Consider the following 17610-nt stretch of genomic DNA (forward strand, 5'->3'; position numbering starts at 1 on the left):
TCTCTTCTCCCCCCCACTCTCTCTCCCTCTCCCTCTCTCTCTCTTCTCCCCCACCCTCTCTCTCCCTCTCCCTCTCTCTCTCTTCTCCCCCACCCTCTCTCTCCCTCTCCCTCTCTCTCTTCTCCCCCCCACCCTCTCTCTCCCTCTCCCTCTCTCCCTTCTCCCCCCCACCCCCACCCCCACCCTGCCGACGGTTGGGAGTCCACCCTTGTTTCGTGGTTGGTTTCAGATGGAGTGACCCCACTGATGGTGGCCGTGCGAGCAGCCGGTGACCTGGAGTCGGGCTTGGGCGAGCTGGAGGCCCAGGAAGGTTTGGCCAGTGTGATCTCGGACCTGATCGGCCAGGGGGCGAGCCTGCAGCCCCAGACGGATGTGACCGGGGAGACGGCGCTGCACCTGGCCGCCCGCTTCTGCCGGGCAGACGCTGCCAAGTGCATGTTGGACATGGGCGCCGACACCAACGCTCAGGACAGATCGGGCCGTACCCCCTTGCACACCGCCGTGGCGGCTGACGCTCAGGGAGTCTTCCAGGTACCATCGCACCACAGCCAGCACACCAGTAACCTTCACCCCGGGAATTTACCACAATGTGCCAACGTACAACCCATCCCCCCCCCGAACCCTCCTTGACGTTGAATGCTCCAGGGCTGGCCAGGCCCCCATCAAGTCCGTATCCCCTCCCCGAAACCTTCACGGAGCCCATCGACAACAAGCAGGCAATGCATCCCAGGCCAGCATTCATCCCCCATCACCGAGATATGGCTTTACAGTCAACCACCTTGCTCTGGGGGGACTGGACTCCACCACCTTGCTGTGGGGGGGCTGGACTCCACCACCTTGCTCTGGGGGGACTGGACTCCACCATCTTGCTGTGGGGGGGGGGGGGCTGGACTCCACCACCTTGCTGTGGGGGGGGGGGGGGCTGGACTCCACCACCTTGCTGTGGGGGGGGGGGCTGGACTCCACCACCTTGCTGTGGGGGGGGTCTGGACTCCACCATCGTGCTGGGGGGGGGGGGGGGGTCTGGACTCCACCATCTTGCTATAGAGTTCTGGAGTCCAACATATAGCTGTGGGGGTCTGTGGTCTGGGGTCTGGACTCCACCACCTTGCTGTGGGGGTCAAGACTCCACCACCTTGCTGTGGGGGGTCTGGACTCCACCATCTTGCTGTAGGGATCTGGAGTCTACCACCTTGCTGTGGGGGGTCTGGACTCCACCATCTTGCTGTAGGGATCTGGAGTCAACCACCTTGCTGTGGGGGGTCTGAAATCCAGCACCTTGCTGGAGAGGTCTGGAGTCTGCCATCTTGTTGTGGTATCAAGACTCCATCATCTTGCTGAGGGGGTCAAGACTCAACCACCTTGCTCTGAGGGACTGAACTCCACCATCTTGCTGTGGGGGTTCTGGAGTCCACCATCTTGCTGTGGGGGTCTGGAGTCCACCATCTTGCTGTGGGGGTCTGGACTCCACCACCTTGCTGTGGGGGTTCTGGAGTCCACCATCTTGCTGTGGGGGTCTGGACTCCACCACCTTGCTGTGGGGGTTCTGGAGTCCACCATCTTGCTTTGGGGGTCTGGACTCTACCACCTTGCTGTGGGGGTCTGGAGTCAACCATTGTGCTGTGTGGGTCTGGGGTCTGGAGTCGACCACCTTGCTGTGCGGGTCTGTAGTCCATCATCTTGCTGTGGGGGGGTCAAGACTCAACCACCTTGCTCTGGGTGACAGGACTCCACCAAAATGCTGTGGGGGTCTGGAGTCAACCATCATGCTGTGGGGGTCTGGACTCCACCATCTTGCCTTGGGGGTCTGGGGTCTGGAGTCCACCATCTTGCTGTGGGAGTCTGGACTCCACCATCTTGCCTTGGGGGTCCGGAGTCCACCATCTTGCTCTGGGGGGGTCCGGACTCCACCACCTTGCTGTGGGGGGTCCGGACTCCACCACCTTGCTGTGGGGGGTCCGGACTCCACCACCTTGCTGTGGGGGGCTGGGGTCTGGAGTCCACCATTTGCTGTGGTGGTCTGGACTCCACCATCTTGCTGTGGGGGGTCCGGACTCCACCACCTTGCTGTGGGGGGTGGGGTCCGGACTCCACCACCTCGCTGTGGGGGGTAGGGTCCGGACTCCACCACCTCGCTGTGGGGGGTCTGGGGTCCGGACTCCACCATCTTGCTGTGGGGGTCTGGGGTCTGGACTCCACCACCTTGCTGTGGGGGGTCCGGACTCCACCACCTTGCTGTGGGGGTTCCGGACTCCACCACCTTGCTGTGGGGGTCTGGGGTCTTGACTCCACCATCTTGCCTTGGGGGTCTGGACTCCACCATCTTGCCTTGGGGGTCTGGGGTCTGGAGTCCACCATCTTGCCTTGGGGGTCTGGGGTCCGGACTCCACCACCTTGCTGTGGGGGGTCCGGACTCCACCACCTTGCTGTGGGGGGTCCGGACTCCACCACCTTGCTGTGGGGGGTCCGGACTCCACCACCTTGCTGTGGGGGGTCCGGACTCCACCACCTTGCTGTGGGGGGTCCGGACTCCACCACCTTGCTGTGGGGGTCTGGGGTCTGGTGTCCACCATCTTGCTGTGGGGGTCTGGACTCCACCATCTTGCCTTGGGGGTCTGGACTCCACCATCTTGCCTTGGGGGTCTGGGGTCGGGAGTCCACCATCTTGCTGTGGGGGTCTGGACTCCACCATCTTGCCTTGGGGGTCTGGACTCCACCATCTTGCCTTGGGGGTCTGGGGTCGGGAGTCCACCATCTTGCTGTGGGGGTCTGGACTCCACCATCTTGCCTTGGGGGTCTGGGGTCCGGAGTCCACCACCTTGCTGTGGGGGGTCCGGACTCCACCACCTTGCTGTGGGGGGTCCGGACTCCACCACCTTGCTGTGGGGGGTCCGGACTCCACCACCTTGCTGTGGGGGGTCCGGTGTCCACCATCTTGCTGTGGGGTCTGGACTCCACCATCTTGCCTTGGGGGTCTGGGGTCTGGAGTCCACCATCTTGCCTTGGGGGTCTGGGGTCTGGAGTCCACCATCTTGCTGTGGGGGGTCCGGACTTCACCACCTTGCTGTGGGGGGTGGGGTCCGGACTCCACCACCTTGCTGTGGGGGGTCCGGACTCCACCACCTTGCTGTGGGGGGTCCGGACTTCACCACCTTGCTGTGGGGGGTGGGGTCCGGACTCCACCACCTTGCTGTGGGGGGTCCGGACTCCACCACCTTGCTGTGGGGGGTCCGGACTCCACCACCTTGCTGTGGGGGGTCCGGACTCCACCACCTTGCTGTGGGGGTCTGGGGTCTGGTGTCCACCATCTTGCTGTGGGGGTCTGGACTCCACCATCTTGCCTTGGGGGTCTGGACTCCACCATCTTGCTGTGGGGGTCTGGACTCCACCATCTTGCCTTGGGGGTCTGGGGTCTGGACTCCACCACCTTGCTGTGGGGGGGTCCGGACTCCACCACCTTGCTGTGGGGGGTCCGGACTCCACCACCTTGCTGTGGGGGTCTGGGGTCTTGACTCCACCATCTTGCCTTGGGGGTCTGGACTCCACCATCTTGCCTTGGGGGTCTGGGGTCTGGAGTCCACCATCTTGCCTTGGGGGTCTGGGGTCCGGACTCCACCACCTTGCTGTGGGGGGTCCGGACTCCACCACCTTGCTGTGGGGGGTCCGGACTCCACCACCTTGCTGTGGGGGGTCCGGACTCCACCACCTTGCTGTGGGGGGTCCGGACTCCACCACCTTGCTGTGGGGGTCTGGGGTCTGGTGTCCACCATCTTGCTGTGGGGGTCTGGACTCCACCATCTTGCCTTGGGGGTCTGGACTCCACCATCTTGCCTTGGGGGTCTGGGGTCGGGAGTCCACCATCTTGCTGTGGGGGTCTGGACTCCACCATCTTGCCTTGGGGGTCTGGACTCCACCATCTTGCCTTGGGGGTCTGGGGTCGGGAGTCCACCATCTTGCTGTGGGGGTCTGGACTCCACCATCTTGCCTTGGGGGTCTGGGGTCCGGAGTCCACCACCTTGCTGTGGGGGGTCCGGACTCCACCACCTTGCTGTGGGGGGTCCGGACTCCACCACCTTGCTGTGGGGGGTCCGGTGTCCACCATCTTGCTGTGGGGTCTGGACTCCACCATCTTGCCTTGGGGGTCTGGGGTCTGGAGTCCACCATCTTGCCTTGGGGGTCTGGGGTCTGGAGTCCACCATCTTGCTGTGGGGGGTCCGGACTTCACCACCTTGCTGTGGGGGGTGGGGTCCGGACTCCACCACCTTGCTGTGGGGGGTCCGGACTTCACCACCTTGCTGTGGGGGGTGGGGTCCGGACTCCACCACCTTGCTGTGGGGGGTCCGGACTCCACCACCTTGCTGTGGGGGGTCCGGACTCCACCACCTTGCTGTGGGGGTCTGGGGTCTGGTGTCCACCATCTTGCTGTGGGGGTCTGGACTCCACCATCTTGCCTTGGGGGTCTGGACTCCACCATCTTGCCTTGGGGGTCTGGGGTCGGGAGTCCACCATCTTGCTGTGGGGGTCTGGACTCCACCATCTTGCCTTGGGGGTCTGGGGTCTGGACTCCACCACCTTGCTGTGGGGGGTCCGGACTCCACCACCTTGCTGTGGGGGGTCCGGACTCCACCACCTTGCTGTGGGGGGTCCGGACTCCACCACCTTGCTGTGGGGGGTCCGGACTCCACCACCTTGCTGTGGGGGGTCCGGACTCCACCACCTTGCTGTGGGGGGTCCGGACTCCACCACCTTGCTGTGGGGGGTCCGGACTCCACCACCTTGCTGTGGGGGGTCCGGTGTCCACCATCTTGCTGTGGGGTCTGGACTCCACCATCTTGCCTTGGGGGTCTGGGGTCTGGAGTCCACCATCTTGCCTTGGGGGTCTGGGGTCTGGAGTCCACCATCTTGCTGTGGGGGGTCCGGACTTCACCACCTTGCTGTGGGGGGTGGGGTCCGGACTCCACCACCTTGCTGTGGGGGGTCCGGACTCCACCACCTTGCTGTGGGGGGTCCGGACTCCACCACCTTGCTGTGGGGGGTCCGGACTCCACCACCTTGCTGTGGGGGGTCCGGACTCCACCACCTTGCTGTGGGGGTCTGGGGTCCACCATCTTGCCTTGGGGGTCTGGGGTCCAGAGTCCACCATCTTGCCTTGGGGGTCTGGGGTCCGGACTCCACCATCTTGCCTTGGGGGTCTGGGGTCCGGACTCCACCATCTTGCCTTGGGGGTCTGGGGTCCGGACTCCACCATCTTGCCTTGGGGGTCTGGGGTCCGGAGTCCACCACCTGGCTGTGGGGGGTCCGGACTCCTCCACCTGGCTGTGGGGGGGTCTGGACTCCTCCACCTGGCTGTGGGGGGGTCTGGACTCCACCATCTTGCTGTGGGGGGGTCTGGACTCCACCATCTTGCTGTGGGGGGGTCTGGACTCCACCATCTTGCTGTGGGGGGGGTCTGGACTCCACCATCTTGCTGTGGGGGGGTCTGGACTCCACCATCTTGCTGTGGGGGGGTCTGGACTCCACCATCTTGCTGTGGGGGGGTCTGGACTCCACCATCTTGCTGTGGGGGGGTCTGGACTCCACCATCTTGCTGTGGGGGGGTCTGGACTCCACCATCTTGCTGTAGGGATCTGGAGTCCACCATCTTGCTGTGGGGGGTCTGGACTCCACCACCTTGCTGTGGGGGGTCTGGAGTCCGCCATCTTGTTGTGGTATCAAGACTCCATCATCTTGCTGTGGGGGTCAAGACTCAACCACCTTGCTCTGGGTGACAGGACTCCACCATCTTCCTGTGGGGGTCTGGAATCCGCCCCCTTGTTGTGGTATCAAGATTCCATCATCTTGCTGTGGGGGGTCAAGACTCAACCACCTTGCTCTGAGGGACTGGACTCCACCACCTTGCTGTGGGGGGTCTGGACTCCACCACCTTGCTGTGGGGTTGTCTGGACTCCGCCACCTTGCTGTGGGGGGTCTGGACTCCACCACCTTGCTCTGGGGGACTGGACTCCACCATCTTGCTGTGGGGGTCTGGAATCCACCATCTTGCTCTAGGGATCTGGAGTCAACCATCGTGCTGTGGGGGTCTGGGGTCCACCACCTTGCTGTGGGGGTCTGTAGTCCATCATCTTGCTGTGGGGGGTCAAGACTCAACCACCTTGCTCTGGGTGACAGGACTCCACCATCTTGCTCTGGGGGACTGGACGCCACCATCTTCCTGTGGGGGTCAAGACTCAACCACCTTGCTCTGGGGGACTGGACTCCACCATTATGCTGTGGGGGTCTGGAATCCACCACCTTGCTGTAGGGATCTGGAGTCAACCACCTTGCTGTGGGGGTCTGGACTCCACCATCTTGCTGTGGGGGTCAAGACTCAACCACCTTGTTGTGGGGGTCTGAAATCCACCACCTTGCTGTAGGGGTCTGGAGTCAACCATCGTGCTGTGGGGGTCTGGAGTCCACCATCTTGCTTTGGCAGTCTGGAATCCACCATCTTGCTGTGGGGGGTCAAGACTCAACCACCTTGCTCTGGGTGACAGGACTCCACCATCTTGCTGTGGGGGTCTGGGGTCTGGACTCCACCATCTTGATGTGGGGGGGTCTGGACTCCACCATCTTGCTGTGGGGGGGTCTGGACTCCACCATCTTGCTGTGGGGGGGTCTGGACTCCACCATCTTGCTGTAGGGATCTGGAGTCCACCATCTTGCTCTGGGGGACTGGACTCCACCATCTTGCCTTGGGGGTCTGGTGTCAACCACCTTGCTATGGGGGACTGGACTCCACCATCTTGCTGTGGGGTCAAGACTCCACCATCTTGCTATGGGGGTCTGGACTCCACCAACTTGCTGTGGGGGTCTGGACTCCACCAACTTGCTGTAGGGTTCTGGACTCCACCATCTTGCTGTGAGGGTCTGCACTCCACCATCTTGCTGTGGGGGTCAAGACGCAACCACCTTGCCGTGGGGGTTTGGATTCAACCATCTTGCTGTAGGGGTCTGGAGTCAACCACCTTGCCGTGGGGGTCTGGTCTCAACCACCTTGCCATGGGGGTCGGGGATCAACCATCTTGCTGGAGTCACGTGAAAGCATGTGCAGACCGGATAAGGATGGCAAGTCCCTTCCCGAAAGGGACATGAGTGAACCCGTGTGGGGGTTTTCACTTGACCGTCAACGATGGTTTCACGGTCGTCGTTAGTCTCTTAATTCCAGATTTTTAATTAAACTTGCATTCCACCATGCTGGAGTTTGAGCATCACCTGGGCCTACGCAACCCATAGTCAAGTGATAGTCCCACTAACTGGGGGCGAGGTATGGTCCTGGATGGGCTGAACACAAGGAATAGCCCCCACTTGCCTGGATGGGTGCAGCTCCAACAACACTCAAGAAGCCATTTTGAGGTGGGATTACAAGGCACCATAGTGAGGGGAGGGGGCTGTACCCTGCCACCTACAGGCTACATCCTGAAATGACAGCGTTACAGGGCGTCTGTTGACGTCCAACTGTTGACGTCGTCAACCTCAATGATGGCGGAGGGGCCCCTGACCAACCTGTATTGTCATCGGGAAGTGGTATGATTTGACGGGCTGTGGGGGTGGGGGGGGGGGGGGGGGGGTAGGGGAGGGGGGGGTGGTCACAGAGTTGAATTGCTTCGCTGTTTCCGTGGGTGACGGTCAGGACCCTCGCTGAAAGGGCCGTGTTGCTGTGAGCGGCCATCTTTAATCGTTCTCCTCCCCATCCCCCCCACACCCCCCTCTCCCCCACCCCCCCCCCCCGGCAGATCCTCTTGCGCAACAGGTCGACGGACGTGGATGCGCGGATGCACGATGGGACGACGCCGCTGATCCTGGCGGCCAGGCTCGCCATCGACAACGTGGCGGAGGAGCTCATCAACTGCAACGCAGACGTCAACGCGACTGACAATCACGGTACTCGGGGATCGGGGGTTGGGTGGGGGGGGTACGGGGATCAGGGGGAGATGAGGGATACAGGGTTCATGGGAGACGGGGGGGTACGGGGATCAAGGGGAGATGGGGGATGCAGAGATCGGGGCGATGGGGGATATGGGGGGATACAGTGATCAGGGCAAAGGGGGATACAGGGGATACAGGGATCGGGGCGATGGGGGATATGGGGGGATACAGGGATCGGGGCGATGGGGGATATGGGGGGATACAGGGATCAGGGCAATGGGGGATACAGGGATCGGGGTGATGGGGTATACGGGGGATACAGGTATTGGGGCGATGGGGGATACGGGGGCTACAGGTATTGGGGCGATGGGGGATATGGGGGCTACAGGTATTGGGGCGATGGGGGATATGGGGGCTACAGGTATTGGGGCGATGGGGGATATGGGGGGATACAGGGATCAGGGCAATGGGGGATACAGGGATCAGGGCGATGGGGGATACAGGGACCAGGGCGATGGGGTATACGGGAGAATACAGGGATCGGGGCGATGGGGTATACGGGGGATACAGGTATTGGGGCGATGGGGGATACGGGGGCTACAGGTATTGGGGCGATGGGGGATATGGGGGGATACAGGGATCAGGGCGATGGGGGATACAGGGATCGGGGCGATGGGGGATATGGGGGTATACAGGGATCGGGGCGATGGGGGATACAGGGATCGGGGCGATGGGGGATATGGGGGTATACAGGGATCAGGGCGATGGGGGTATACAGGGATCAGGGCGATGGGGGATACAGGGATCGGGGCGATGGGGGATATGGGGGTATACAGGGATCAGGGCGATGGGGGATACAGGGATCGGGGCGATGGGGGATATGGGGGGATACAGGGATCAGGGCAATGGGGGATACAGGGGATACAGGGATCGGGGTGATGGGGGATATGGGGGTATACAGGGACCGGGGCGATGGGGGATACTGGGGATACAGGGATGGGGGCGATGGGGTATACGAGGGATACAGGGATCGGGGCGTTGGGGGATATGGGGGGATACAGGGATCTGGGCGATGGGGTATACGGGAGAATACAGGGATCGGGGCGATGGGGTATACGGGGGATACAGGTATTGGGGCAATGGGGGATATGGGGGGATACAGGGATCAGGGCGATGGGGGATACAGGGATCGGGGCGATGGGGTATACGGGGGATACAGGGATCGGGGCGTTGGGGAAACGGGGGGATGCAGGGATTGGGGTGATGGGGGATACAGGGGGATACAGGGATCGGGGCGATGGGGGATACTGGGATCGGGGCGATGGGGGAACCGGGGGGATGCAGGGATCGGGGCGATGGGGGATACTGGGATCGGGGCAATGGGGGATACAGCGATTGGGGCGATGGGGAATACGGGGGTACAGGGATCGGGCCGATGGGGGATACAGGGATCGGGACGATGGGGAATACGGTGGGATACAGGGATACGGGGTGATACAGGGATTGGGGCAATTGGGGATACTGGGATCAGGGCGATGGGGGTTATGGGGGGATACAATAATCGTGGCCGTGGGGGATACAGGGGGATACCGGGATCGGGGCGATGGGGCATACAGGGATCAGGGGGATGTGGGATTCGGGCTGATACAGGGATCGGGGCGATGGGGAATACAGGGGGATACAGGGATCGGGGCGAATGGGGGATACTGGTGGATACAGGGTTCTGGTTGATGGGGGATATGGGGGATTCAGGGATCGGGCCAATGGGGGATTCAGGGATCTGGGCGATGGGGGATACAGGGCTCCGGGCGATGGGGGATATGGGGGGATACAGGAATCAGGGCGATGGGGGATATGGGGGGATACAGGGATCAGGGCGATGAGGGATATGGGGGGATACAGGGATCAGGCGATGGGGGATACAGGGAGGATACAGGGATCGGGGCGATGGGGGATACAGGGATCAGGCGATGGGGGATACAGGGAGGATACAGGGATCGGGGCGATGGGGGATACGGGGATCAGTGCGATGGGGGATACGGGGTATAGTGGGATCGGGGCGAAGGGGGATACTGGTGGATACAGGGTTCGGGTTGATGGGGGATATGGGGGATTCAGGGATCGGGCCAATGGGGGATTCAGGGATCTGGGCGATGGAGGATACAGGGATCCGGGCGATGGGGGATATGGGGGAATACAGGGATCCGGGCGATGGGGGATATGGGGGGATACAGGGATCCGGGCGATGGGGGATATGGGGGGATACAGGGATCCGGGCGATGGGGGATATGGGGGGATACAGGGAGCAGGGCAATGGGAGATACAGGGGGGATACAGGGATCGGGGCAATGGGGGATGCGGGGGGATACAGGGATTGGGTCAATGGGGGATGTGGTATGAGGGGTGATACAGGGATCGGGGCGATGGGGGATACAGCGATTGGGGCAATGGGGGATACAGGGATCGGGGCGATGGGGGATACAGCGATTGGGGCGATGGGGGATACAGGGATCGGGGCGATGGGGGATACAGAGATTGGGGCGATGGGGGATACAGGGATCGGGGCGAATGGGGGATATGGGGGGATACAGGGATCGGGGCGATAGGGGATACGGGGATTAGGGCAATGGGTGATACAGGGAGATACAGGGATCGGGGTGATGGGGGATACAGGGATCGGGGTGTTGGGGTATACGGGGTACAGGGATCGGTGTGATGGGGGATACAGAAGCTACAGGTATCGGGGCGATGTGGGACATGGGGGATACAGGGATCAGGGCGATGGGGGATATGGGGGATACAGGGATCAGGGCGATGGGGGATACGGGGGGATACAGGGATCGGGGCGATGGGGGATACGGGGTGATACAGGGATCGGGGCGATGGGGTATACGGGGGATACAGGGATCGGGGCGATGGGGTATACGGGGGGGGATACAGGGATCAAGGCGATGGGGAATACTGGATCGGGGCGATGGAAGATACAGGGGGATACAGGGATCAGGGCGATGGGGTATACATGGGATACAGGGATCCGGGCGATAGGGGAGACGGGGATCAGGGCGATGGGTGATACAGGGGGATACAGGGATCGGGGCGATGGGGGTTACGGTGGGATATAGGGATCGGAGTGATGGGGTATACGGGGTGGGTACAGGGATCGGGGCGATGGGGATTACTGGGGCTACAGCTATCAGGGCAATGGGGGATATGGGGGGATACAGGGATCGGGCGATGGGGATACAGGGATCGGGGCAATGGATACAGCGATTGGGGTGATGGGGGATGTGGGCGGATACAGGGATCGCGGCGATGGGGGATACAGGGATCATGGTGATGGGGGACACAGAGATCGGGCCGATGGGGGATACGGGGGGATACGTGGATCGGGGCGATGGGGGATATGGGGGGGATACTGGGATCGGGGCGATGGGGGATACGGGGGGGATATAGGGATCTGGGGGGATGGGGGGGATACAGGGATCAGGGCGATAAGGGATACGGGGGGATATAGGGATCAGGCGATGGGCGATACAGGGGGATACAGGGATCGGGGCGATGGGGGATACGGAGGGATATAGGGATCGGGGCGAGGGGGGATACGGGGGGATACAGTGATCAGTGCAATGGGGGATACGGGGGAGTACAGGGATCGAGGTGATGGGGGATATAGGGATCGGGGATATGGGGGGATACAGGGATCGGGGTGATGGGGGATTCGGGGGATACAGCGATCAGGTGATGAGGATACAGGGATCGGGGCGATGGGGGATTCGGGGGGGATATAGGGATCGGGGCGATGGGGGATTCGGGGGGATACAGGGATCAGGTGATGGGGATACAGGGGAATACAGGGATCGGGGCGATGGGGGATTCGGGGGATACAGGGATCAGGTGATGGGGATACAGGGGAATACAGGGATCGGGGCGATGGGGGATACGGGGGGATACAGGAATCAGGGCGATGGCGGGTACAAGGATTAAGTTGATGGGGGATACGGGGGAGATACAGGGATCAGTGCAATGGGGGATACGGGGGAGTACAGGGATCGAGGTGATGGGGGATATAGGGATCGGGGCTATGGGGGATATGGGGGGATACAGGGATCGGGGCGATGGGGGATTCGGGGGATACAGGGATCAGGTGATGGGGATACAGCGGGGTACAGGGAAGGGGCGATGGGGAATGGGGGATGCGGGGGGATACAGGGATCGGGGCGATGGGGGATTCGGGGGGATACAGGGATCAGGTGATGGGGATACAGGGATCGGGGCATTGGGGAATACAGCGATCTGGGCGATGGGGGATACAGGGATCGGGGCGATGAGGGTACAGGCATCGGGGTGATGGAGGGTACAGTGAGGATACAGGGATCGGGGTGATGGGGATATGGGGGGTTAAGGGATCGGGGCGATGAGGTGTACATGGATCGCGGCGATGGGGGATACGGGGGAATACAGGGATCGGGGTGATGGGGGATACGGGGGAATACAGGGATCGGGGCGATGGGGGATACTGGGGAATACAGGGATCGGGGCGATGTGGGCGGATACAGGGATCGGGGCGATGGGGGATACGGGGGAATACAGGGATCGGGGCGATGGGGGATACGGGGGATACAGGGATCGGGGGATGGGGATACGGGGGATACAGGGATCGGGCGATGGGGATACAGGGATCGGGGCAATGGATACAGCGATCGGGGTGATGGGGGATACTGAGGGATACAGGGATCATGGCAATGGGGGAGACGGGTGGTATATAGAAATCGGAGCGATGGGGGATACAGGGATCGGGTAGATGGGGGAGATAGGGATCGGGGCGATGGGGGATATGGAGGGATACATGGATCGGGGTGATGGGGGATATGGGGGGGATGCAGGGATCGGGGCGATGGGGGATACAGGGGGATACAGGGATCGGGTCGATGGGGGATGGGGTGGATACAGGGATCAGGGCGATAAGGGATACGGGGGGATATAGGGATCAGGCGATGGGGGATACAGAGGAATACAGGGATCAGGGCGATGGGGGATACGGGGGGGATATAGGGATCTGGGCGATGGCGGGTACAAGGATTAAGTTGATGGGGGGGATACAGGGATCAGTGCAATGGGGGATACGGGGGAATACAGGGATCGAGGTGATGGGGATACAGGGATCGTGGATATGGGGGGATACAGGGATCGGGGCTATGGGGGATGTGGGCGGATACAGGGATCGGGGCGATGAGTGCTACGGGTGGATACAGGGATCGGGGTGATGGGGGATACAGGGATCGGTGCGATGGGGATACAGGGATCAGGGGATGGGGGATACGGGGGATACAGGGATTGGGCGATGGGGGATACAGCGGGATACAGGGATCGGGGCGATGGGGGATGCCGGCGGATACACGGATCGGGACGATGAGGGATACGGGGGGATACAGGGATCGTGGCAATGGGGGATAGAGATGGGGGCGATGGGGGATACGGGTGGTATACAGAAATCAGGGCGATGGGGGATACGGGGGGGATACAGGGATTGGGGCAATGGGTGATACAGGGATCAGGGCGATGGGGGATACAGGGATCGGGGCGATGGGGGATACATGGGGATACAGGGATCGGGGCGATGGGGTATACAGGGATCAGAGCGATGGGGGATACAGGGGGATACAGGAATCGGGGCGATGGGGTATACGGGGGGATACAGGGATCGGGGAGCTGGGAGATACGGGGGGATACAGGGATCGGGGCGCTGGGAGATACGGGGGGATACAGGGATTGGGGCGATGGGTGCTACGGGGAGGTACAGGAATTGGGGCGTTGGGGTATACGGGGGGATACAGGGATCGGGGCGCTGGGAGATACGGGGGGATACAGGGATCGGGGCGATGGGAGGTATGGGGGGATACATGGATCGGGGTGATGGGGATATGGGGGGATACAGGGATCTGGGCGATGGGGTTACGGGGGGATACAGGGATCTGGGCGATGGGGGATATGGTGTGATACAGGGATGTGGGTTACAGGGAGAGTGCAGGGATTGGTGTGATGGGGGACATGGGGATTGGAATTACAAGGGTGATACATGGATTGGGAACGATCCGGGATATGGGGATGGTGGATACTGGGGGGATACAGGATTTGGGGGCCGTGTAGGATACAGGGATTTGGGATACATGGGGCAACAGGGATTGGGGTGATATAGGATACAGGGATGTGGGATACATGGATAGGGCACAGGGGGCTACAGGGATCAGGGATATGGAGGAATAAGGGAATGGGGATATGGAATGATACAGGGATTGGGGGTGATGGAGGATACAGGGATGGGGATACAGGGGGATACAGGGATCGGGGCAATGGGGTGAGGGGGATGGAGGATACGGGGATAGAGTGGATCGATGGTTATAGGTGATCAGGGATACAGAGGATGCGGGATATGGGGATACAGGGGATCTCGGATACGAAAGATCGGGGATGGGTATACGGGATTGGGGCGTGGAATACGGTGATGAGGGGTTCGGGGTGATGGGGGATATGAAAGCACAGTGAATCAGGAATACAGGGGATCGGGGATACAGGGGATCGGGGATACAGGGGATCGGGGATACCGGGGATCGGGGATATGAGGTTCGGGAAAACAGGGTTCAGGGATGGGGTAAAGGGGATGGGGGAATACAGAGGGGTACAAATAAGGGATATGGGGAATACGGGGATAAGGGGGTATGGAGATCAGGAATGTGGAGGTGTGGGACTGGATGGATAAGGGACTTGAGCATAGAGGGATCAGGAATACAGGGATCAGATATATGGAGATCAGAAATACTCAGGTATAGGGATCAGGGATGAGAAATTCAGAGATATGGGAATGGATCATATAGGATTTGGAGAATTTGGATATAATGCTTGGAAGTGTAGGGCTCAGGGATCGAGAAATCAAGAAAATGCAGATCATGGATATGTGGAACAGGGGTAATGGGATTGGGAATATGGGACTGGGGATTTGGGGATATGTGACCGAGGGAAACAGGAATTGGGAACATGGGACTGAGGGATATGGGGATTGGGAATGAGGAGGTCGGGGATATGGAGCACAGGGAAATGGTGATTGGGAACATGGGACTGAGGGATACTGGGATTGAGGACACAGGAATCACGAATGTGGAGCGCTTGGATAGGGGGATATGAGGGACAAAGATGGGTGATTGGGGATACGGTACTCAGTTATATGGGACTTGGGTATATGGATCTTGGGAATAATGGCTTGAGGAATAGAGATCTTAGGGATATGGGGTTTGGGATACAGAAATGAGGGATGAGGGGATACAGGAATGGGGGATAGAGCAACTAGGGACAGGCCAGAGGAGGATTTGAGGAGATATTGCAGATAAATCACAGTTAAAGATAAAGCAACCGTTAAAAAAAAATTTGAACAACAAAAAATCTTGCATATACCCCTTCGAGCAGTGTGGCACTCCCTCAGTACTGACCCTCTGACAGTGCGGCACTCCCTCAGTACTGACCCTCTGACAGTGCGGCACTCCATCAGTACTGACCCTCTGACAGTGCGGCACTCCCTCAGTACTGAACCTCTGACAGTGCGGCACTCCCTCAGTACTGACCCTCTGACAGTGCGGCACTCCCTCAGTACTGACCCTCTGACAGTGTGGCACTCCCTCAGTACTGACCCTCTGACAGTGCAGCACTCCCTCAGTACTGACCCTCTGACAGTGCGGCACTCCCTCAGTACTGACCCTCTGACAGTGTGGCACTCCCTCAGTACTGACCCTCTGACAGTGCGGCACTCCCTCAGTACTGACCCTCTGACAGCACGGCACTCCCTCAGTACTGACCCTCTGACAGTGTGGCACTCCCTCAGTACTGACCCTCTGACAGTGCGGCACTCCCTCAGTACTGACCCTCTGACAGTGCGGCACTCCCTCAGTACTGACCCTCTGACAGTGCGGCACTCCCTCAGTACTGACCCTCTGACAGTGCAGCACTCCCTCAGTACTGACCCTCTGACAGTGCGGCACTCCCTCAGTACTGACCCTCTGACAGTGCAGCACTCCCTCAGTACTGACCCTCTGACAGTGTGGCACTCCCTCAGTACTGACCCTCTGACAGTGCGGCACTCCCTCGGTACTGACCCTGTGACAGTGTGGCTCCCCCTCAGTAGTGACCGTGTGCGTGTTTGCAGTAGTGTCAGTGTGTGGTAGTGAAGGAGATGGGGACGTGGGGTATGCGTTGACACTGACTGATGCTCCTGCTCCCCCAGGTAAATCGGCTCTGCACTGGGCTGCTGCTGTCAACAACGTGGACACTGTCAGGGTGCTCCTGCGAAATGGGGCCAACAAGGACCTGCAAGACCACAAGGTAAACGGGGAGGAGGGAACCCTCCAGGTCACACACTTCCACCTGGGAATATCCGTCAGTGCATCACCCCCTGTGAGGAACTCGCGTTCCAAACCCAAACTGGGAATATTAAACCTCAATGTGTCCCTGTCCTGGGAGTGTTTGATGGGGGACAGTGTAGAGAGAGCTTTACCCTGTATCTAACCCCGTGCTGTCCCTGTCCTGGGAGTGTTTGATGGGGACAGTGTAGAGGGAGCTTTACTCTATATCTAACCCCGTGCTGTCCCTGTCCTGGGAGTGTTTGATGGGGGACAGTGTAGAGGGAGCTTTACTCTGTATCTAACCCCGTGCTGTCCCTGTCCTGGGAGTGTTTGATGGGGGACAGTGTAGAGGGAGCTTTACTCTGTATCTAACCCCGTGCTGTCCCTGTCCTGGGAGTGTTTGATGGGGGACAGTGTAGAGGGAGCTTTACTCTGTATCTAACCCCGTGCTGTCCCTGTCCTGGGAGTGTTTGATGGGGACAGTGTAGAGGGAGCTTTACTCTGTATCTAACCCCGTGCTGTCCCTGTCCTGGGAGTGTTTGATGGAGACAGTGTAGAGGGAGCTTTACTCTGTATCTAACCCCGTGCTGTCCCTGTCCTGGGAGTGTTTGATGGGGGACAGTGTAGAGGGAGCTTTACTCGGTATCTAACCCTGTGCTGTCCCTGTCCTGGGAGTGTTTGATGGGGACAGTGTAGAGGGAACTTTACTCTGTATCTAACCCCGTGCTGTCCCTGTCCTGGGAGTGTTTGATGGGGACAGTGTAGAGGGAGCTTTACTCTGTATCTAACCCCGTGCTGTCCCTGTCCTGGGAGTGTTTGATGGAGACAGTGTAGAGGGAGCTTTACTCTGTATCTAACCCCATGCTGTCCCTGTCCTGGAAGTGTTTGATGGGGGACAGTGTAGAGGGAGCTTTACTCGGTATCTAACCCTGTGCTGTCCCTGTCCTGGGAGTGTTTGATGGGGGACAGTGTAGAGGGAGCTTTACCCTGTATCTAACCCCGTGCTGTCCCTGTCCTGGGAGTGTTTGATGGGGGACAGTGTAGAGGGAGCTTTACCCTGTATCTAACCCCGTGCTGTCCCTGTCCTGGGAGTGTTTGATGGGGGGACAGTGTAGAGAGAGCTTTACTCTGTATCTAACCCCGTGCTGTCCCTATCCTGGGAGTGTTTGATGGGGGACAGTGTAGAGAGAGCTTTACTCTGTATCTAACCCCGTGCTGTCACTGTCCTGGGAGTGTTTGATGGGGGGACAGTGTAGAGGGAGCTTTACTCTGTATCTAACCCCGTGCTGTCCCTATCCTGGGAGTGTTTGATGGGGGG

At 60.3% G+C, this 17610-nt stretch overlaps 1 protein-coding gene across 1 annotated transcript in view; it reads left to right on the top strand.

Annotated features, from left to right (window-relative positions):
• LOC122547595 (uncharacterized) overlaps positions 1-17610 on the top strand; it is a 715380-nt gene that overhangs the window by 696894 nt on the left and 876 nt on the right. Inside the window, 3 exon segments of the mRNA XM_087978709.1 lie at positions 230-531; positions 7773-7920; positions 16175-16272. Coding sequence (XP_087834835.1) covers positions 230-531; positions 7773-7920; positions 16175-16272 — 548 coding nt within the window.

The sequence above is a fragment of the Chiloscyllium plagiosum genome, unplaced genomic scaffold (assembly GCF_037043375.1).
Source record: "Chiloscyllium plagiosum isolate Xiang-an unplaced genomic scaffold, Cpla_swu_hap1 HiC_scaffold_35, whole genome shotgun sequence".
Lineage (NCBI taxonomy): Eukaryota > Metazoa > Chordata > Chondrichthyes > Orectolobiformes > Hemiscylliidae > Chiloscyllium > Chiloscyllium plagiosum.